Raw genomic sequence first — 23101 nt, 5'->3', positions numbered from 1 at the left:
AAAGTTGGACACGACCCCGTGTTGCACCGACACGGCCCCGTGTTCAGCCTTCTGTAACTTGGAAAACTAAAAACTGCCAGTAACGATGCTGGGCACGGCCCGTGTCCGACCAGGCACGGCCGTGCTGAGCTCTGCAGAAGCTGAAAAACTAAGAAAATCCTAAAAAAATAAAAAGAAAAATAAAAATATGATTAGGCCGTTGATTCCTAACTTTCTTAAAATCCTTGTGTCCCCGGCAACGGCGCCAAAAACTTGATGCGTGTGTAGTGTAATATATTTTTAGATGTATATTTAAGCCCTTTTTACACTTTTAGCCAAGTTTTAAATTTATAAAACACGATATTTACTAACACTAAACACACATATGGGCAAGTGCACCCATCGTGGACGTAGTATAGTGTTGGTAAGATACCGAGGTCGTCCAAGGACACAAGAGCTTTTAGTACCGGTTTATCCTCAACGTCTAATCAAATCAAAAAGTTAGAAAAGGTTTTTAAACTAAGAAAATAAAAACTAACTAAATGCTGAAAAATAAAATAAAAATAAAAACAGATAGACAAGATGAATCACTTGGATCCGACTCGTGTATTAGTATAACCTTTGATTATTTTCGCACTTTTGCACTTGTTTAAGAGATTATCTTAGTTATTGTAGTAGGCCCCTCTTTTGAAGGTGACGTTACCCTCAACCCAGTAGTTTGAGTCAGCAAGGATACAATCCTAAAGGGTCGGATTATTGAAAGATAATGAATTAAGTTATTAATGCAAATTATAGTAGGCCCCGCTTTTGGCGGTGACCTTACCCTCGGCTAAGTAGTCTGAGTCGGCAGGGATACAGTCCTAAATAGCCGGGTTATAGTATTAATAGTAGTTAACTTATGAGGGGGTCAAAGAGTTTGGATCCCCGCCATCCAATACCTATGGGCATTGAAGGAGATCCTACTAAATTTGACCCAGGTCCCTTGCTGGACCTCTAAACGCTGAACAAGGGCAAGACCCTTACCAAACCGTTCCCTTAACCCCCGACCAGGTAGCCAACATACCTCCATATAGACCGTGGAGATATGAATGGTGAAAATCCTTTATTTTATATAGACAGTAAAATAACGCCAAAACACCACGGACAAACGATAAGGAAAGATCACATTCAACATAAGTAACTAGTTATTAAAGTCATTAATACAAAACCAAATAAAAAGTGCAAAAGATTAAAAATAAAAAGTATTATACTAAACACTTGTCTTCACCAAGTGATGTAAGAGACTTAGGCAAACATGGCCTTGATTGTCAAGAACTCTTACGATCAATCTTGGATCCCGAGACGACTCACACACTCTATGATGGACAATGGATGATGGTGGTGGATGATGGTGTTGTGATGGTGGTGGGTGGTGGAGAAGTGTGAGAGAGGTGGTGTGCCAAGGGATGAGTTGAAATGAAGCCAAGCACTCCTATTTATAGGCTAAACAGAAGGCTGGGCACGGCCCCGTGTCCGCTGGACACGCCCCCGTGCCCGTCTGACACTATCTCTCTTCATTAATTGTAATTCGCAATTACAATTAATGCGCCTGCTGTACTTTCGCCACGCCCCCGTGCTCACTAGACACGGCCCCGTGGTGGGCAATAGAAGCTTCTATAGATTTGTCTTTTCTGCTGCTTCTTGGGCACGGCCCCGTGCTGGCTGAGCACGGGGCGTGTTCAGTCTTCTGACTTCTCTATTCTTGCTTGGGAGGATGCCGTGAGGGGTCGGGCAATCCACTTTTGTTCCTTTTCTTGTATTTATGTTAGATTTAGCTGTCTTTTTGCTACTTTTGTGAATTTGAGCTCATTTCATCCTGAAAATACAAAAGGAAGACAAAAACACTCTTTTTCCAACATTAGTACTTAAAAAGGGTTAGTTTTATGCCTTATTTGATGTAATTTATATGTTGCATTTTACACACATCAGAGTTAAGAAGGTTCATTGGGTGGCGTGGGAGAAAGTTACGTATCCAAAAAGTCATGGGGGGTTGGGGCTATCTCGGTTAGATTGGTGCAAATAGTCGCTTTTGGCTAAGTGGATATGGAGGTATCGTACTGATAAAGACGCGTTGTGGAAAATTGTGGTTGATGCTATCCATGGGGGGAAGAGACGGTGGGAGGTGTTTCCGACTAATACACGCTTATCATCGCATTGGAACACGATTGTTAGGATGGAAAAATCGCTAAAGCTGGGTGGGAAACGTGTTACTGAAAGAATCAAAGGACAAATTGGTGATGGTAAAGAAGTTCGTTTCTGGCTAGATGTTTGGGTCGGAACGGAACCGTTAAAAAACTTGTTCCCTTTGTTGTTTCTCCTGGAAACAGAAAAAAAATGCAGTGTCTTTGATAGGATAAAGGAGCGGAGGATACAGGGCGGTTTTAGCTGGAAGTGGAGGCATCAGGTGATGTCTGTGGAAGAACTACAGCAGTTCGAAGACTGTTGTGCGGTTATTGATCAGGCGGTTATGACAGAAGCTACAGATGGTTGGCGATGGTTGGGGATAAAGGACGAGGAGTTCTCTGTAGCGGCTGTTAAGCGTTTAATGATGCAAGATGATCTAGTCCTTAATGAAGACGAGTTTGTTTGGTGTAAATGGATTCCTATAAAGTGTAATATCTTTATGTGGCGGGCTGAGCGTGATCGTCTTCCTACGAAAGTTGCGATTAGGAAGAGGAACATTGCTTTGGAAAGCGCGGAGTGTAGTTTGTGTGGTGATCAGGAGGAAACGACTGAACATTTGTTTACCGCTTGTAGCATAACAACCGGAGTGTGGCAGGCGATCTCGGCGTGGTGTCAGATCCCCCAAATTTTTGCTTTTTCTATTCGGGATCTTTTGGATATTCATAAGTACGTTGGAAGCTCAAAGATTAAGGCTGAGGTTATTCGAGGAGTGGTTATTGTGACGTGTTGGAAGATTTGGAAAACCAGGAATGATCGGGTTTTTTCTCAGCGGGATAGCAACGTGGTGGACATAGTGGCGGATGTGAAGTCTATCAGTTTTTTGTGGTTCAAACATAGGTTCAAAAAGAAAAGTGTCGATTGGAATAGTTGGTGTACTTTTAACTTGATGTAATTGGCTGTTTGTTTGCGGCTGCGGCTTCCAGTTTCGTCTTGTTTCAGGTTGCCGCTGGCATTGGCGTTTTGAATGAAATTGATCTTTCAAAAAAAAAATTACCAATTATTTAATTTTATTTACGTAGGTAGTTATAAATCCACTTTTAAGTTTATATTTATATAAATATAACTACTTATAATAAAGCTTAAACGAACATAAATGAACGTAAGTGAACGAAAATAAATGAATGTTTACGAACATAAATAAACGAACAAAACATGTTTTCATGTTTGTTCATTTAATTAAATGGACGAAAAAATTTGTTTATGTTCGTTCATTTATTAAATAAACAAACTTAAATGAATTTTTCGCCGAACAAATTCACAAAAAGTTCATGAATGTTCCTATATAAAACTATACGAGGATTATAAGTTATACGAGGATTATAAGTGGGGGTGGGTGTTAAAAAAAGGTGAGGGTGTGTGAATAAGTGCACAGTTACTAATAAATAATAAAACTACATAATTAATCATTTAAATGCTGTACATAATTAATCATTTAAATGCTGTACACAATTAATCACTATCGAATTAGTGGGCCAAATAAATTGATCTAGTACTATTTATGTTCATATATTTAATTTGATGTATTAGGTATACTTTAATTCTTTTTAATTTTACATAAGTGTAACACTATCCACTTTTTCCTATTTCACTCCGTCCCACTTTAAGGAAATTATTTAATCCTATTAAATTCATCTAACCATATTTTTAGTGGCTTTTGGTTTAAAAATAAAAGAATAATTAACTCAATCTCTTGAATCGTTAACATGTTTACAAATAATCTTTTTAACGCCCCTTTACACAAGGAGGAGAAAGCGGTGTGTAATGCCGGCTAACATGTCATGTCACCTTTAACACCCCAAATGTTCATCCCATGGCCTTAGATTGGGCTTAGGGGTGTTCACGGTTTTGTTTTAAACAAAAAAGCTGCTCAAGCCGCTCATTAGTTTGGTTTCATGGTCGGTTTTTTTATTAACTTTCGATCGGTCGGTTTAAAAACTTTCAACCATGTTGAAAAGTTTGATTTACGGTTTTGAATTCTCAAAATCATATAAAACCACCTTACCGTAAGAGATGAAAATAATTTTCTAATTATGTTATGTTAGATATAGGGCCAGCTATTGTACAAATTGTCTTAACGTACGAAGCATACGAGATTCAGTATCAACGTGTGAAAAATGGTTTATAACATGCGAGTTTGGTTTTTTGAACAACATGCGATTTTTATTTTTTTAATACACATGTGATTTTTTTTAACATGTGAACTTTTGTTTTTACAACATGCAACCTTTTGTTATAACTTGTGAATTTGAAATTACGTACGCCCGTACGTTAAGGCAAAATGTACGATACACTTTCACATTAGATATATTGGATTATTTATATCTTCTATTGGGTTTTAATAAAATGGAAGTGTTAGCTTAGAAGTGCAACCCAATCCAAGGAAAAAGAAAATCTTTAACCGTTAATGAAAAAAAGAAAGAAAGACCCAATCCAAGAGGGTTTTTGCTTGCTTAATGTGTGATGGGCCTCCAAGTCAATAACGTCTAAAATCATGTTAAAACCAACTTGGCAATGGAGAAAAGCAGAAGAATTAGTTGAACATGGGTTTATTATGCAGTCCACACTTTTTCATTCAATATTATATGCTTTTTATAAAGAAAAGCAGAAGAATTCATTTATCTACTTTTTGGACTGTTTTTCTGTTTGTATTTGATGGCTTCTTTTATTTTAGACAGCTCGGTTTATGCATTCTACACAACTTTTTTCATTCAATATGCTTTTTATAAAAGCTAAATAAGCCAAAACCGTAAACACCTTTAAAAAGCTAACAGTCTGACTCACAGTTTGACTCTAAAAAACGTTAAAATAAATCCGTAAACACCTCTACTTAGGCTTAGAAATGAGAAAACGATAGATCAAGTTTGATTTGAAAGTGTAGATATGGTTTTTAATAGACTACGCTAATTACGCTAGGGATTGTATAGTTATTATTGTATTATTTATCTCCAAAAATAGGAGATCTCATTGTAACTGTATATGTTGAGTAATTGTGAATGAAAGAGATCAAGCTTGACAAACCATAATCTTACATGGTATCAGCCTAACCCTGATCCTCTCTTCTTTCTTCTCAGCCTGCCGTCGCCCCTTACTACTCTTCCCTCTCAATTTTTCCCCTGCACTTCGCCATGGCCAATAACAAGCTTCATCCAGCCGTCACCGTCTCCAACATAAAAACCTTCATCCCGGTAACCCTCAATCACAAGGCCGCCGATTATAATACATGGTCGGAACTTTTTCGCCTCCACTGTACGGGATATCTCGTCTCCGACCACCTCGCCCCTCGCCCACCACCCACTACTCCCTCCTCCTCAACCGACAAGGACAAACAACCAGACCCATCGCTTCTCCTACCGACTCGTGGGAACGCCTCGATGCCATAGTCCTTCAATGGATATATGGCACCATCTCCACGAGCCTACTCAAAACGGTCATAAAAACCAAAATCACCGCCTATGATGCCTGGAAAGCCATTGAATCCCTTTTCCAAGACAACAAAGCTACTCGTGCCCTCTACCTAAAACAAAAATTCGCCACCATCCGTCTAGAGAATTTTCCTAACATGAACGCCTACTGCCATGAGATCAAAGTCTTGGCAGATCAACTCAGCAAAGTTGACGCGCCGGTCGACGAACAGTCCCTCGTCCTTCAAACCTTGGCTGGCCTCACCGAACAATACGAGACCGTGGCTACTATTCTTCAGAACACCAAGCCCCTTCCCTCCTTCTTCGACGTCCGTTCACAGTTATGCATGAACGAGACCGCCAAAGCCAACCAAGCTATGCACTCTGCCTCCCAAGCCGCTACTGCCCTACACACTCAAAGCCAAAGTCGGTCCTCTCCGTCGACCAACTCCGCTCCCCAGGCTCCATCTGAGGCCCGGTCGGACTCCCACCGTGGCCGAGGACGTACTCGCGGACGTGGCAGAGGCCGCTGCAACTTCTCCCAGCCGGGTCGGACTCGCGGCTCAACCTCCTACACCGGTCAATCACCACACCCCTACATTGTCTTCCCCTAAAATTGGGCCAATAGTCAGTGGGCCTCTCTTCTTGGTCAAGCAAACACATTCAGCCCACAAACTAGCCCAACCCCACCTTGCCCTTACCCTTCTGTGCCGCGGCCCAATGGAAGTCTAGGCATACTGGGCCCTCGACCTGATCAGGCCCATACGGCCACATACAACCCGACGCCGACTGATATTGCTCAGGCACTTTATACTCTCTCTTTGAGCCAACCATCTGACCTAGTTGGACAAGGCAACCAAACTCTCCCACCACCCTTTCCACCATTCAAACTTAACAATGTCTTATATGCCCCTAATCTCATTAAGAACCTCATATCCGTTCGACGTCTAACGACGGACAACTTACTTTCAATTAAATTTGACCCGTTTGGTTTTCTTGTGAAGGATCTCAAGACCAAGGAACCTATCCTACGATGCAATAGCTCGGGCGACCTCTATCCTCTCACCACCAACTTTATCAAGTCTCCTACCTCACCTACCGCTTTGGCCGCTATCTCTCAAGAGCGTTGGCATCAACGCCTTAGGCACCCGGACCGCTCTCTTTTGCAATCATTAAAGTCTAGTTCCTTTATTAATTTTAGTAAACCAAACAATACACTTTGTCAGTATTGCGTTTTTGGTAAGAGCGTTAAACTTTCGTTTTATGACTCTATTAATAAAACTTCTTTACCTTTTGATATTATTCACAGTGATTTGTGGACCTCCCCGGTCTTAAGTACCGGTGGACATCGATATTACATATTATTTCTTGATGATCATACAGATTTTCTATGGACAAACCTACTCACAAATAAATCTCAAGTTTACAATACATTCACCCACTTTTATAACCTTATCCACACTCAGTTTGAACGTAAAATTAAACAGTTTCAGTGTGATAATGGCACAGAATATACCAACAATAATTTCAAACAATTTTGCCAAATCAATGGCATGTATTTTCGTTTTTCCTATCCGCATACCTCATCCCAAAATGGGAAAGCGGAAAGGAAAATTCGCACCATTAATAATATGATTCGCACCCTTTTAGCTCAAGCCTCCCTCCCATCCAATTTTTGGCACCATGCTCTTGAAACCGCCACCTACCTTCTTAATATTCTCCCAAAGAAAACGCACAATTTTTCATCCCCCACAACCCTCCTCTACAATGTCCTCCCAACCTACGCGCACCTATGTGTGTTTGGTTGTCTCTGCTTCCCCATCCTTCCATCTACTACCATACATAAACTTGCCAACCGCTCCCAACCTTGTTTATTTCTCGGCTACCCTTTAAATCATCGCGGCTTTAAATGCTTTGATCTCACCACTAACCGTACCTTTATTTCTCGTCATGTCCATTTCAAGGAATCCATTTATCCATATTCCATCCAACACCCCACCACACCCCACAATTATACCTTCCTTTCTCCTCCCATATCCCCACTGTTGTGGAACCACATACATCCCAACCCCTCCCCCTCACACTCGCCCACCTCTGATCCCCATGAATCTAACAGCCCACACACCGGCCCACTGCTCACTGCCCACTACCCACTCGTCTAGCCCATCTCACCCCCTCACCTCTTTCACCGGCCCAGCCCCCTCTACCGGCCCACTCCGCCCCCTCATTTCTTTCACCAGCCCAACCCCAACCATCGGCCCAATGATTCCTACTCAAACCCAACCCGTACCTCAATCCTCCCCACCTGGCTCACCTACGGACCCACCACCCATCGACCCAATTTCATCTTATTTCCCCACCTCTCAGCATCCAATACAACCCCCTCCTACCCAACCACTGACCTGTACCATGCGTACTCGAGCCATGGACGGCATCACCAAACCAAGCAACTCTTCAACCTTAACGCTACCACCCTTGTCCCAATTCCCAAAAACCCACACCTTGCCTTGTCCATTCCGGAATGGTACGATGCCATGAATAACGAGTTTAGTGCACTTATTAAAAATGAGACCTGGAAACTGGTACCTCGGTCCCCGCACATGAATATCATTCGCAGTATGTGGTTATTTAAGCAAAAATTCCGCTCTGACGGAACTTTGGAATGCTACAAAGCAAGGTTGGTTTGTGATGGTCGTAGCCAACAGGTTGGAGTTGATTGTGGTGAAACATTCAGTCCGGTGGTTAAACTAACCACTATTTGGACTGCTCTTACTTTGGCCCTCTCTCAATCTTGGCCGATTCACCAGTTAGATGTCACGAATGCCTTTTTACATGGTCACCTGCATGAGATCGTCTATATGCATCAACCTATGGGATTTCGTCAACGTGATTTTCCCGACCATGTTTGTCGTCTAAAAAAATCTCTTTACGGGCTTAAACAGGCCCCCCGGGCTTGGTATCAACGGTTTACGGATTTTGTGCTTCAACATGGGTTTTCTCAATGCAAGATGGATAACTCCTTATTTATTTATCATCATGGTCATGATGTTGCCTACCTTCTACTATACGTTGATGAAAGTTTGATTTGAAAGATTAATTTTAAAACTTGAAAATGGAATCTTGAAAAAAAAAATTCAAACATCCTACAACCATCGTTATTTAATGATACTACTAACTCATGTTCATTTGTAAACAATCGTTACTAAAACCGGATTAAAGCCTTGTCGGTTCAGTTCATATGGGTTAAAATATCACTAGATTACAATGGAGTGGTGATCCGTTGGTAAAGATAAAACATCTAAATACATGGGTTTGGAAGGGGAGGTTTTGAGTTCAAATCCAAGAGATGATAGGAACTAAAAAAATTTGTCATTCAAAAAAATATCAGTGGTTGAACTAAGGGATTTTTTTATGACTGGCGGTTGAACACTTGAACCAATTACTCAAATTTATGTTTGGATCGGTTTTGAGTTAAAAAAAAAGTTGAAAACATGCTCTGTTAGATCATAAATTTGAGCTTGGACTTAGCGTCCAAGTAATCTTCTTATTTTTCGACACATAATTTAAATATCAAACTACATTAACGTCTTTTTGAAAACTGGTAAATGTTTTTGTCATTCTTCAAGGAAAATGTTACAGAATATATAGTGGAGAATACCACTGATTTACAGCTATCATTCCTAAATAAGGGCAACTAACTATGGAAGATATACACAATTACACAGTTGTTACATAAATCAAATAGATAGAAATCTTCCCTGCAGTCTGAGCTGTAGTAGGACGGATGCTTAGACTGGATTTAAAGCGTTGAAAGAGTTGGCGGGGAAGACCTTTTGTGAAAATATCCGCGCACTGGTAATCAGTAGGAATATGTAAGACGCGGACAACTCCAACTCGAACTTGCTTTCAAACAAAGTGAATGTCAATTTCCATATGTTTGGTACGTTGATGTTGCACGGGGTTCCCTGAAAGGTAAACAGCAGAAATATTGTCGCAATAAACTATGGTTGCCTGTTTAGTGGGAACGTATAGTTCGAGAAGGAGGTTTCGTAGCCAGCTTGCTTCGGCGACGGTGTTTGCAACAGCTCGATATTCGGCCTCGGCACTGGAACGAGTGAAAATAGGTTGGCGTTTAGATGACCGGGAGATCAGATTGTCTCCTAGGAAAACGCAATAACCAGAGGTGGATTGTCGCGAATCTGGGCACCGTCCCCAATCAGCATCAGAGTATGCGATAAGTGTATGTGATTTGGAGGGTGTAATGTGAAGGCCATGATTGATGGTTTCCTTGATATATCGAAGCACCCATTTAAGGAATTGAAAATGATAGTCATTTGGGCCTCGTAAAGGTTAGGTATTGTAATGCTCCAGCTAGGCTGCGATATAAGGTTCCATCAATAAGAAGTTCACCTTTCGTGGCACTCAGCTTTGTGTGAGTGTCAACCGAAGTTGAACACGGCATTGCAATTTTCCATGTTTGCTCTAAATATGATGTCTATTGCATATATTTCCTGTGACAAGAACAAACCGCGGCCTTGTTGTCGAATAGAGATCCCCAAAAAAATGATGCAAAGGGCCGAGGTCGGTCATTACAAATTCCCAAGACATGGATGAAATAAATTTATGCAAAAGAGAGGGATCTGATGTCGTGAGTATGATATCGTCTACATATAACAATAAGTATGCCATGTGAGGGCCGTTTCTGTAGACAAAGAGGGAGTTATCACAAATTGAACTTTTGAACCCGCATTGATGATATAATTAGCAAACCGTGGGTACCATGCCCGTGGTGCCTGCTTCAAACCATATAGCGACTTACGTAATAAGCAGACATGATTTGGGTTAGTTTTGTCAATGAAACCCGACGGTTGAAACATATAGACTGTTTCTTGTAAATCTCCATGTAAGAACACGTTTTTGACATCCAATTGATGGATAGGCCAAGAGCGTGAAACTGCTAAACTAAGGACCGTCCGGATAGTGGTGAGTTTTACCACCGGGCTAAAGGTTTCGTCACAGTCGATGCCCACCTGTTGGCTTTTGCCATTAACAACTAGACGAGCCGTGTACCATTGTAAAGTGCCATTCGAATGATATTTGTGGCGAAATAGCCACATGCACTGAATGATATTGGCATTTGGTGGTCTTGGTACAAGATCCCACGTCTTATTGTCAATTAATACTCTATATTCGTCATTCATGGCGGCATTCCAATGTGGATTATGGAAGGCAGTTATGTGAGATTTTGGTAGGGGTGAAATGTTAGGTGTGGTGGATGGGAGTGAAGTGTTCCCAGATCCAATAATTGGAATGCTTTGGCCATTACCGACATATATAGATTTTAAGTGGCAACGTTTCAGTGGAGAAATCCTACCTTCATCTGGTATGAGATGAGAGGAGGCACCAGTATCCATCACCCATGGATCATCAGGAGGTTGCATAGTCATGGGAGAGAAAGCGTGTTGCAACTGGGTGGGTTCCATAGCATTAATGGTAGTGACATGGGCATGTTGTGGTTGTGAGGGTCCAACGGTAGTTGTGTTAGGTGGGCCTGAGTGTGGCTGCTGTCCACGAGGTGTCCAAGGCAAAGCCCAGCCAGCCTAGGTCGGGTATGGGCAGGGTGGTGGTGTCCAATTGGGCCAGTAGCTTTGAGTGTTGGGTGGGTCGTAGTAGTTGGGCCAAGCACCACGAGTCTGGTTGTTTTGGTTGTTGGGCCGAGTGGACTTACCTGACCTATGTCTGTTGTTGGATCCACCATGATAATTACCTCTGGGAGCAGAGGAGGAATTGGGGCGGCGCTGGGGAGGCACATAGGTGGCTGCAACAATTGGTTCAGAATACACTACTGCTAGGGCAGTGTTAGCGTTTGCATCACTAAGAGAGTCACGAGCCATTTGTCTTTGGTGGTCAAGCTGTAGCATCCCGATAACATCCTCCCAGGAGGGGAGGTTCTGATTGATGAGAGAGGCAGTGGTGTAGTACTCCGGTGGTAGTCCGCGAACAAGCTAGATGATGAGTCGACTTTCTGGGACTGGGCTTTCGACATCATCTAGCATATCAGCCAATTCCCTAAGGCGTTGACAGTAAGCCTCAAGGGAAGGCATGGCCTTCAGTTTCAAATTGGAGAATTCATGTTCTAGAGTCGCGACTCTAGAACCCTTGTTGTTGAGGAACAACTTAGAGATGCGGACCCATGCCTCTCGGGCATTAGATTCGGTTTTAAGTACCCGAACGAACAGTTCATCAGACACAGTTTCGTATATCCATTGTAAAACCACAGCATCAAGTTCTTCCCAGGCTTCATAGGTTGGATCTTCTTTTGGTGGTGATGGCGTACCATCGATGTGACGAAGGACCTTATACCCCCGGGCGTGTAAGGTGAAAAGTTTGACCCATGAGGAATAAGTGACCTTTGTCCCGTCAAGGATCCGGACCTTAGTCTGAATGTTTGTAACTGTGTATGCAGGATGAAGGGCTATAACAAGTTTTTCATTAGGTTTGGCATTGATTTGGTCGATGGATTTGTCTCCCATCATTACTGAACAGAAGGAAGAGGCCAGAACGACCGTGGTCTGCGGCGAAAAAAGAAGACAAAAAAAGGCGGAGGTGATGGTATGAGCTCTGATACCATGAAAACTTGTAAATGTTTTTGTCATTCTTCAAGGAAAATGTTACAGAATATATAGTGGAGAATACCACTGATTTACAGCTATCATTCCTAAACAAGGGTAACTAACTATGGAAAATATACACAATTACACACTGTTACATAAATCAAATATATGGAAATCTTATCGACTAAGACTTTTATTTAAAAAAAAGGTTATGTAGATAAGGAGATTTGAACCTAAAATCTCTCTTACATGTATGAAAACATTATATTTTTGGATGGTTAAATTAAATGTTTGAGTTAAATGCATTTTGCCTCCTTGTGGTTTGATGACGGGAGCAAGATACCTCCCTGAAGCTTATTTTTGCACTTTGCCCCCTCGTGGTTTCTATCTTTCATAGTCCGCACATCTGCCGTCACATAACTGTTATCTCTCATTTAAAAATCCCGTGAAAAGACTAAACTACCCTTTTATCGTTACAGTATGCACCCCTATGGTTTTAATATTCCAACACCCTTTAAACAAACTAATTAACCCTCCAAAATCCAAACCCATTACCCATTTTGCGATGGTTTGACCCATCCAAACTGATTGATCCATTACAATATCCTAGCAAACTTGTTCCATGTATCTTCCCAGACCTGCAAACCATATCATACAAACCTTTTCCATGACCTATTACCATATCATACAAACCTGTTCCATGACCCAGTCCCATATCATACAAACCTGTAAACCATATCACCATGACCCATTACCATATCCTGCATCCTAATGTTGGAATTTTCGTGTAACTTTTAGAAAATAATTTTAGTAATTTGTCAAACAAACTAAACGCATCGGAAAACATGTACACGAGGTTCGGTTCTAATCCGATTCCACCAGCGATCTCCTTACAATCAAAATAGGTTAAAATAAAATAAAGAATCGTGACTACCAAGAAAGACATATTGGTTCAACGAACGATCTCGCTAGATGATCGTTAACCACGAAATCGAATTTGTATGTTTAAAACGATTTCAAACGAAACCTTAATCTGAAGAAAATAAAGTTCAAAACTTTACCTTATGCGTAATCGAAGAAACAAAAAGGTTTGTTTTACTAGCCAATTAAAATTTCACAAGCGCTCCTTCTCTTCCTTTTCTCTTTGCGACGGCCAAGAAACAACCAAAAATTGAAGTTTTTCGTATCCTATTTTTGTTCTGTTTCTTTTGGACTTTTGAAAGCATTCCAATTTCAACTAAAAGTTCCATATGTATATTTTTAATTGAGAGTTTTTAATTTTGAGATTTTTATGAGAGCTAATATATAAAAGATATATCTTTTATTTTAAACCAATTGTATTCTGAACACAACTCCTTCATAATTATCTCACAATTAAAACAATTATTTCTCTTTTTAATTATCTAGATAATTAACAATATATATCTATATATATGTAATTTATTATAATTAACAAATTAATTATAATATTTAAACCTACTTTCCGTAATTATTCTAAATAATTACCCATTTCTTTTATTCCGCTTATTATTTCGTGATCCGGTGATTAACGATTAAAACACCTTTAAATGTTCGTTGTCCCAAAGTGTAACTCTTTGGGTCGTACCTTGACGGCAACGTTGAATCTTATTCGACAATTGAACATTATATCCAACACCTAACTCATTGACCCATATCATGCTGCCAACCTATTCCAAATACATATGTATATGTATGCAATTCTGTTCCAAATGCAAAATGCTATATGTTAACAAGCATGCAAAATGCTATATGTTAACAAGCATGCAAAATGCGCATGTTAACAAATGAATGAAAAGTCCTAATACTATCCAAATGAATGCAAACATGTTCCTAATGCATATGTATGCATTTTCTATAACAAATGCATATGTATGCTTTTCTGTTCCAAACCAGACACAAACATGCAAAATGCATATGTTAACAAATGAATGCAATGTCCTAATATTGTCCCAATAAATGCAAGCCTGTTCCTAATGCATATGTATGTTGTTAGTTAATCTTGACGGGTTCTAAATCGGGTTATCAGGTACAATTAATGGACCTTCGTAATAGGATACAGGTCAAACGGGTCAACAGAGAAGGTTGTATTTAGTCACATGTTTTATGTGTTTGATTGAGTCTAAGTAGTGAATTTATAGATGCAAATCTTTAGGATTAGTTTGTAGTGGATCAAAACGTGGGTGCACTTCAGTCATCACGTATGCATGGTCTATGTATATATTTGCATTGTCTAATGAAATTGAGGTGTGGGTTTTCGAAAGCAATAAACAATCATCAATTTGTGAGTTTGTTTGTGAGTGATTGAAGTTTAAAATCCAACATTTGGTTTCAGATCTATAAGCTCGTACGAAGGGATTGGCAGGTTTTAGAGTCATTTTCGATGAGAGGGAAGCGACCCTGGTTTGCTACTGGGCTGAAAAAAGAGATAAAGATCATTGAAGAGGAAGAAAGATTGAGATAAATGTATTATGTTCCGTTGATTACCATCAAGAGACCAAGAGAGAAGAATTGGTTCTGTGTGAGTAATACTAGGTGAACAAGAAGTCGTAGAAGAATAAGGAAAGATACATTAATTCTAATAAAAAATAGCAGTAGCAGCGGAGGTTTTGAGTGAGCCGGGAAAATAAAACAAAGAAGAAGATTTGTGCGACCAAGATTGTTCTATGTGAACCGAGATGTACCGAGCTCTATGTGATCGCAGAGAAGATGAAATCAAGATCAGAAAGGGTTCTGGGTGAACCGGATGGTGTGTGATCAAGAAGAAATCAGTGTTTGTGGTGCAAAGGTTCTGTGAGAGCCTTAAAAGAATCTGTGTGATTCGTTAAGTCCGATTAAAGAGGAATTCTATGTGAATCAATTGAGAAGAGGAAAAGCGAGAGAAGAAGTGTTCTACGTGAACAAAAGAATCTATGTGATCCATTGGTGTCAATCGAGAAGTTCAATGTGAACAAAAGGGTGTGTCGGCTGGTACGTACAAGGAAAAAGAAGACCACCTGTTGGTAAGAAGAAACGACGGATTTGGTCATTTTGACGTGACTTTATACGCTTATTACATGCAATTACAAAGTCAAACTGTGGGTTTGTGGGTTTTCTGGTTGTGCGAGAAGGCAAAAGAAAGAAAAAAATGACATGCTAGTTGTACCGTACAACTAATGTAAACATGAAGAAGTGTAACACCCCGTGTTCCGAAAGTCAAAATCAAAATCAAAGTCAAAGTCAAAGGAAGAAAAGATTGCTACTTGCGATCTGTCACTCCTTGCTTATCTACTGCTTTGACTTCTTTGACTCGTAATCGAACTCTATATTTTAATCGCTTTAGTTGTATTATGTGGAGTATCTATTAATAATCGATGTTTAATCGATGTTTATCGCATGTTTTATCGCTTTATCGCTTTATTCGCTAATCGCATCGCAATCGCATTTGCGCCTTGATCAATAGATTCTGAATATTGTTTTACGTGTGTGTGTTACTTGTGCATGTTTACTTTATGTTTGTGGTGATTAATCGAAGCGCAATCGCAACTCTACTGCAATGCAACCTTAATCGCAAATGCTAAACGCAAGTTATTTATGATGATTATATGTTAGATATAGTATTTATGTGAGGGTCGGTAATGTAATCGCATCGCCCCCTCGCTTAAACGCATCGCAACGTCCAACACGCGAAACGAAACGCTGAAACGCAACACGTCGGAGCCACTCGATCGAATGGCCAATCGATCGAATGTCCATCCGATCGGAATTGCCATTCGATCGGATTGCCATCCGATCGGTGCCATCCTATCCGACACCTATGCACTTTCCCTCTTTGGCAACCTATAAATACCCCATGTCACATCACAAGTGATGTGACAGCTCTCTCATTCGACCAGCTGCACACAAGCCCTCTTTTCTCTCGATTTCTCGCGATTCTTGTAAGTTTCCAACTCAAATCTTGTACTTCTATGATCTACACACACTTATCATTTTCACCTTTGACTCTTGTTGGTGCATATGTCTGTCGACTTCGTCTTGTATCGAGTCTTGTAATAGATTAGAAAGATCAGGGCACGTTGTTCGAGAAAATAGGGTTTTAGTGTTGAAAGTCCATTTCGCATGAAATGGTGAAGCCATTTCGTACGAAATGATCATTTCGCATGAGTGGTTCCGTGCGAAATGGCTCTACCTATAAATAGTAGCCTTGGTGATTTCATTTGTAACTTTTCGATTCCAGAGCCGAAGTGCTGCTGAAGTGTCTACTCGCTATAAAAAGCTGTTACATCAATCAAAAAGACATTTAGAGTGTAAATCAAGCTGTTTCAAAGTCGATACGTTAGTTTCTGCCTCTCGTATTGATCGGAACCCTTCTGAACGACTTGTTTTGGTCGTGAAAACGATCCTACAAGTGGTATCAGAGCACAGGAGGAACAGTTCTTACCGAATTCAGCTTGGCTTCATCAAAATTTTGACTTCTACACCTTCTTTTTCAAAATTAACAAAATTTTACGGTTAAAATGGATTGAATTTCACACATTATAAGCGAAAGTCTGTTTTAACAAAGCCTTGAAAGAATTAGACATAAAATCGACCTAATAGTTGATCAATTTGACAAAAACATGGCCGAAAGTATGACATCAGCATCATTTCACGCGAATTGATTCTTCCATTTCGCACGAAATCATCATTTCGTTTGAGATTTGATTCATTTCGCATGAAATCATCATTTCGCTTGAGATCAGGTCATTTCACACGAAATCATTCATTTCGTTTGAAGTTAGTCATTTCGTACGAAATCATCCATTTCGCATGAAATCGCTTATTTCGTTTGAAGGAGCCATTTCGTATCAAGGGTTCATTTCGTGTGAAGGAGTCATATCGTGTGAAGAGTTCATTTCGCTTGAAGAGTGCATTTCGTTTGAAAGCTGTGTTTGTGAATTTTTTTACCGAAACATGGAAGAAGAGTTTTACAACGCATTTGCTACTGCCCCGAGTACTCCTGTTACCATTGCTCAGAGCGTGAACATGGAAAATGAAACAGGAACGTTGCAAAAACCCCCGAAGCTAATGGGCATTAAAGAATACTATGGTTGGAAAGATCGTTTTGAAAATTGGGTTCAAGATAATCATTTGAGGTCTTGGGAATGTATTGAGAAAAAGTATGTTAAACCTCGTACAGATGTGGGAGTTAATAAAACAATTTCTGAATTGTCGGACAAAGAACAAGACATGTACAAAGCAGAAAAGATGATGATCAGTCTACTTCAGCAAGCTGTGAAAGAAGACATCTTCATATTACTTCAACACGATAATACTTCACGATTGATTTGGGAAGCACTTCGAATTAAGTTTGAGGGAAGTACAGATATGATCAGGAGTAAGAACTCATTGTTAAAGAAAGAATTTGACTTGTTTACGAGTTTGCCAGGTGAAACTACAAAGATGCTGATTGAAAGATATTGTCATTTGGTTCGATCAATGTCTTTGTTGGATATAAGCAAAGATCGAGAAGAATGGGTTGACAAATTAGCTGATGCTTTAACTCAGAAAGAATGGGGTACATATTTGATGATCTTAAAGAATACTGGAGAATATGATAAATTGACAATTTCTCAGTTCATTGAAAAGCTTGAAGGACAAGATCTTGAACAACAGAAGATTGCTAGAATGAACAATCCAAGTGGTCAACAAGACATCAAGATGTATTACAAAGGGAATGTTCAGAATGTTGAAGCAAGTCCGAAGGTTCAAACCGCTTTCAGCGCAGAAAACTCATCTGGATCAATCAATCAAAGTCCAAACAGCAGCAGTGGATTTTCTTCATACTCGAGTGTTAGTCCGAATGTTTCAACCTCAAGTCATCAGTTCCAAAGCTCAAACAGCAGTACTGGTCATGTATTACATTGCAACATCGCATTGCATCTTCAGAATGGTCAAAATTTCTCTGAAGAAGTAGCTAAAGGTCACATGGCATTACTTGCTACAGTGTTAGAATCATATGAGGGTTTGATTGCAGGAAGGGTCGGAAATCCTATGTTGACAAAAGAGGATTATGATCAGATCGATGCTAAGGAAATGGAGCTTATGGATATTAAGTGGTGTTTAGCAAGTGTGTTGATGCAAATGTTTCTACTTTGGGTTTTGATAAATCTAAAGTTACTTGTTTTCGATGCAGGGAAAAAGGACATTTCAAGAGGGAATGTACTAATCGAGAAGCAGGACGAGCTCAGAATCCGTTCGGGAATAATGATTACTATCGGAAAGCAATTTATCAACAAGTTGCTCAACAACCGTATCAACAACAAGAATCACAAACTGCACATGCTAAGAAGGAGATCGAAGAGTCATCAAAGAGAGCTCTTTATGGTATAATAGATCAAGATGATGAAAAAGTGGCAGAAGGTTTTAGCTGGGATAAATACATTCCACCTGATTCAAAGCTTGGAGCATTTATTGCACAAATAGTTCAAGAACCAGATTTGATGAAAGAATGGATGGATATGTTTGATAGGGTTGAGAAAAATCAAGTTGGAGAGTTTGTTTCTTCAGATGACAATTCAGAATAGACACAAGTGTTTAATCAATCATCAACTGATAACAGTGATAATGAAGAAGAAATTCAAATAAACATTGGAAAAACTCAATTATCTCCTGAAAGTTTTAAATTTTATTTTGCAGATAGATTGGAGAAGCTGAAGGAGAAACGAGCAGCAAAAGAATAGAAAAAGGTGAAATGTGAGAATGTTGCTCAGGAGGAGAAATCTGAACAAGTTAAAGATGTTGAGAAGGTGGTTGAAATTGAAAAGATAGTTGAAGTTGAAAAGTTAATCGAAGTTGAAAAGATTGTTGAAGTCTCCAAACCATGTCTAAAGTGTTTGGAACCATGCAAACTTTGTGAAGAAAAAGATGAGAAATATAGTGAGTTGGACAAGATGAAAGAAAAATTGTTATTCGATGTCAATTATGTGAAAGAATCATATGATGTGTTGAATAAAACAGTGAATAGTTTGCAAAAGACAAATTCTGAAAGAGAAGATGCCTTAACCATGATGAATGCAGTGATGATGTCTAAGCAGAAGGCTATCAATCACTATATTGAAGAATGTGCAAAGTTGAAGTAGGAGCTGGAGACAGAAAAGATAGAAAATGAGAGAATCAGACGATTGCTGCAAAGTTATTCAAGTTTTGATTATTTGATTAACAGAATTTATCCTACTGTTGCAGGTTTTGAAGCATTTCAAGATGAGAAGCCAAAAGAGAAGGATACTGGTAAGAAACAAAGTGTCAGTTACAACAAGTGTCTGCCTCTGATTTGGGAAGGTTATTCTCCCAAAAAACCAAATGAGGAGCAAGTCAAAAAGGCAGTCAATATAAAATTAAAGTCTGAAACAACTGATGAGTTACCAGAAAATATTGATGTCACATTCACATCGTCTGACACTGATCATGAGTCTGAGTTAATAAAAAAGGTGGTCGATCAGGTGTTGGATAGAGATGAGGAGTCAGAGTCAAAATCCGAATCTGAGAGTTTGAGTTCATCAGTTGACAGTCCAAAATCGTTGGTCAAAAGGGTTTACAATAAAGAATTTCTGTTATCAAAATCTAATTTGAATGACGAACCAATCAAAGTGGCATATACTTTGAATGATTCAGACAAATTATATTCTGATGAGGAATTTCCAATAAGAGGTGTAAAAACTGAAATGATCAAAAAGGTTTTCAAATTAACAGAAAATAATATTTCCGAAATAAAAGATGTAAATCTTACTGAAAAACCTAAAAAATACACTTCAAGAGTTCAACAAAGATTAAACAAGAAAAAAGGTTACGGTTCTGGTTCTTGTTTTCAAAAGAAACCAAACCATAACAGTAACTTCAAAAAGAAAGGCTTAGGTTTTACTTTACCAGAAAATCATAAAAATGAACAAATTTCTAAAACAAAAACAGTATTTGTTTCAGGGTCAAGTTCTGAGGAAGAAGCAAAGAGCTCATTCTGAAAGCTATCGAACAAAGCGTTCTTTGCTGAAAAACAGAAACATGAGAAGAATGGAGTTCATCTAAGAAAAGAGACAAGAACCTGTTACCGATGTCAAGAAGTTGGTCACATTGCCTAGAACTGTCCAAAGGCAACCAACACAAAATAGGAAGTGTCTTCTAAACTCAAAGAAAAAGTTGTTAATAAAACTGAAACACCAACTGAAAAGTTCAAAGTGTTTAAAAACTCAACATATGAAGTTGGTGAATGTTCGAAAAGGTTTTACAAAAGAAGGGTAAATCTTAGCAACCAAACATGGGTTGCTAAGAAAACAGATGTGAAATCTGGCAATGAATCTGACTCGTCAAAGTCAGAGGAGCCACAAGTTGAGGTAAAAAGTGAAAACTCAGTACCACCAATGGATGATGTTAACTTTCCACCATTGCGGGCTGAAAATTTAAAATCAAAAGTTGGAAAAGTTGAAATTTCGAATCAATTCTATTCTGAAAAGAATGAATTTGATGTCGAAAAGGTTTTCAATGGAAAAGTGAAAAAAGATTTTTGGGAAAATGGTCGAGGGAATGGCCAAAGGGGTGAAAGATTTTTATGAAGAAAAAAAAATGTTGAAACCCTAGGAGAAGTTGAAAAGGTCACATCCAAGTTTGGTCAGGCTTGGATGTCTGTTTTCCGTATGTAAAAATCCTGACTTGCCGGAACTCCCAGGTTGGTAATTGGGGAGTAGGAATCGGCATCTTTCTTGAGAAATTCACATTTGTGAAATTTCGTTTTACAAGTGGTAGTTTTGTTAAAAATTGTCATATTTGGTTGAATCTTCAAGTGGTTGTAAAAGAGGTTTCACCTACAAGTGGTTAATCAAGGTCATTAAGTTGAACTTGACTTAACTTTCTTTCAAGAGTTTTTGAAAAACAAAGTGATGAGTTTATCCCCTAACCTACAAATGGTTTGTGAAAATCAACAAAATTTATTTTCCGGAAAAACCATTTTGATTAAAACAAACTTAAGTGTTTTGAAATCATAATGGGAAAATAGTTTGTTGTAAGGGGGAGTTCTGATTGTTTATGCCAAAAGAATGGCGAACTGAAGCAATTCACAACAGTTGTCAGTTTATTTGTATAGTTTGTTTTTCAAATTTTCCTTAAAAATCAAAATTTGAAACATAATTTTGATTTTAGGGGGAGTAAAATTTTAGAAATTTCGAAAATTTGAAAAATTCAAAAACATGATATAATCTAAAAAGCCAAAAACATCGAAAAATTAAAAACGAGTTTTGTTGTGGAAAAGAGGAAATGATAGTACATCAGTGGACTATCACAACACGCTAAAGAAATGAAAAGTCAAATGTGATAAACGATCTCATGGATGATATGCCAGTAGGTTTTTACACATTCAGTAGATTATTTTAGAGATATAAACCTAAATATCATTACTTACTTATCTCATGGGGAACATCTATCGGATATATGGGTAACCCCCGAAATTTTGTTTGAAAGACTTTCTATTTCTGACATACTAGGTCTTTGTGCGTGATGATATCTGGGGTATTATACCAGGACTTCTGATTTTGCGGGAGCAATAGCCTAGTCCTTGTATAATTCTCTACACTGCTTTAATCATAAAGCCCACCCTCAGCATAAAAAAATGACGAAACATTGAAAAATGCTAATCATGTGTTGTTGAAGAAAAGATCCCCAAACGGGACACACCTAAAGTCGAGTCATCATCTCTTTGTCTGAACGGAAGTTCTAACCTGAGCTCTCATGGTCTCGCATTACCCGTTTACAGATATCATCAGTGTACATTCACCTGTAAGACTGAATATAGAAGTCTGGATACGGGAGTATATTCTGAGGTGGTACACGCGAATAAGTTTAAGTGCTTAAAACATTAATCTCGTATCTCGAAACAATTGAACTTTTTGTGAAAATTTAAGTGGATCAGTATACTGACAATCTAGGTGAATCGTTTAGAACTTAAAATGTTTAAAGCTTAACGTTGTTAGTGATTTATCTCATAAACTGATATGATCCTCTTACACAAACTCACAAAAATATTGTATGTAAATATTTCTTTAACTGCATTTAAAAAAAACTAAAATCCAAAAAGATTTTCAGTGTGTTTTAGCATAAATTTTTGAAAATACAAAAAGATTTTCGACAACTGATGATGAAAAGCTGATTTTCAAAATTCCAAGTGCTAAACATGATGAACAGATTTGGGAAAGTTTGTTCGAGATGAAAAGAAAAGATAAAATATTTAAAAGAGCCAGGTTCTCGATTCAAAGCCTGTAGTTTTTGAAATGTTATATTATAACAAATGATGTTTTGCGTTTGTTTCTACAAGTGGTGAGCATAGATTAAATTTGTCAAATTTTAAATTAGTGAAATTTATTTTGTGGTAGAGATTTGTGTAGATCCCCATGTCTAAACCTGAGCAGAGTGTGAGCCAGGTCACGATTCTAGAACCTATAAAAGTCAGATTACGATCCCAGCACAACTTTCTTTCAACTCTTTTACACTCAATGCACTCAAAATTGATGGAATCGGAGCTCGTGCAGGTCTTCTACTCATTTCTTATGAAGTGCCAGTCTGAGATCTAGTTTCTATCGAAAAGACAATCGATTTCGGGTTAAACATGAACAACCGTTAAGGAATGGTCAACTGGTCGGATTAGGATGATTCATGTTCGATCGAATGACTTAGGACTTGCCGAGGTTCCGTTGTTTAGCACGTTATCACACCATCTCGATCAAACTGCAAAACTTTCAAAAATAATCAAGTGTAAGACGAGCAGGTTTCGTTGGGACGGATTGCCGTCCGATCGGATAGCCATCCGATCGGATTGCCATCCGACTATGAAAATGTTTAAGTGTTGGAACCAAGTGTAATCCGATC

At 39.0% G+C, this 23101-nt stretch overlaps 2 protein-coding genes across 2 annotated transcripts; one reads left to right on the top strand and one right to left on the bottom strand.

The window, feature by feature from the left end:
* Nucleotides 1-5422: 5422 nt before the first annotated feature.
* On the top strand, nt 5423-6217 carry LOC110919555. Its single transcript, XM_022163823.1, has one exon. It carries the CDS (start codon nt 5423-5425, stop codon nt 6215-6217), a length of 795 nt encoding a protein of 264 aa, XP_022019515.1.
* Nucleotides 6218-11608: 5391 nt separating this feature from the next.
* Nucleotides 11609-12136, bottom strand: LOC110919554. Its single transcript, XM_022163822.1, has one exon. The coding sequence runs from the start codon at nt 12134-12136 to the stop codon at nt 11609-11611; it is 528 nt and encodes a 175-aa protein (XP_022019514.1).
* Between the last annotated feature and the right edge of the window lie 10965 nt (nt 12137-23101).

Source organism: Helianthus annuus, chromosome 16 (genome assembly GCF_002127325.2).
Source record: "Helianthus annuus cultivar XRQ/B chromosome 16, HanXRQr2.0-SUNRISE, whole genome shotgun sequence".
In the NCBI taxonomy this organism is placed as follows: Eukaryota; Viridiplantae; Streptophyta; class Magnoliopsida; order Asterales; family Asteraceae; genus Helianthus; species Helianthus annuus.
The sequence above is the reverse complement of the archived record's forward strand: the minus strand, read 5'-3'. Positions and strand labels throughout refer to the sequence as shown.

Bases quoted from the DNA above. Each gene is read 5' to 3' on its own strand.
- LOC110919555 (XM_022163823.1), top strand. From the start codon at position 5,423: ATGGTCGGAACTTTTTCGCCTCCACTGTACGGGATATCTCGTCTCCGA.
- LOC110919554 (XM_022163822.1), bottom strand. From the start codon at position 12,136: ATGGGAGACAAATCCATCGACCAAATCAATGCCAAACCTAATGAAAAA.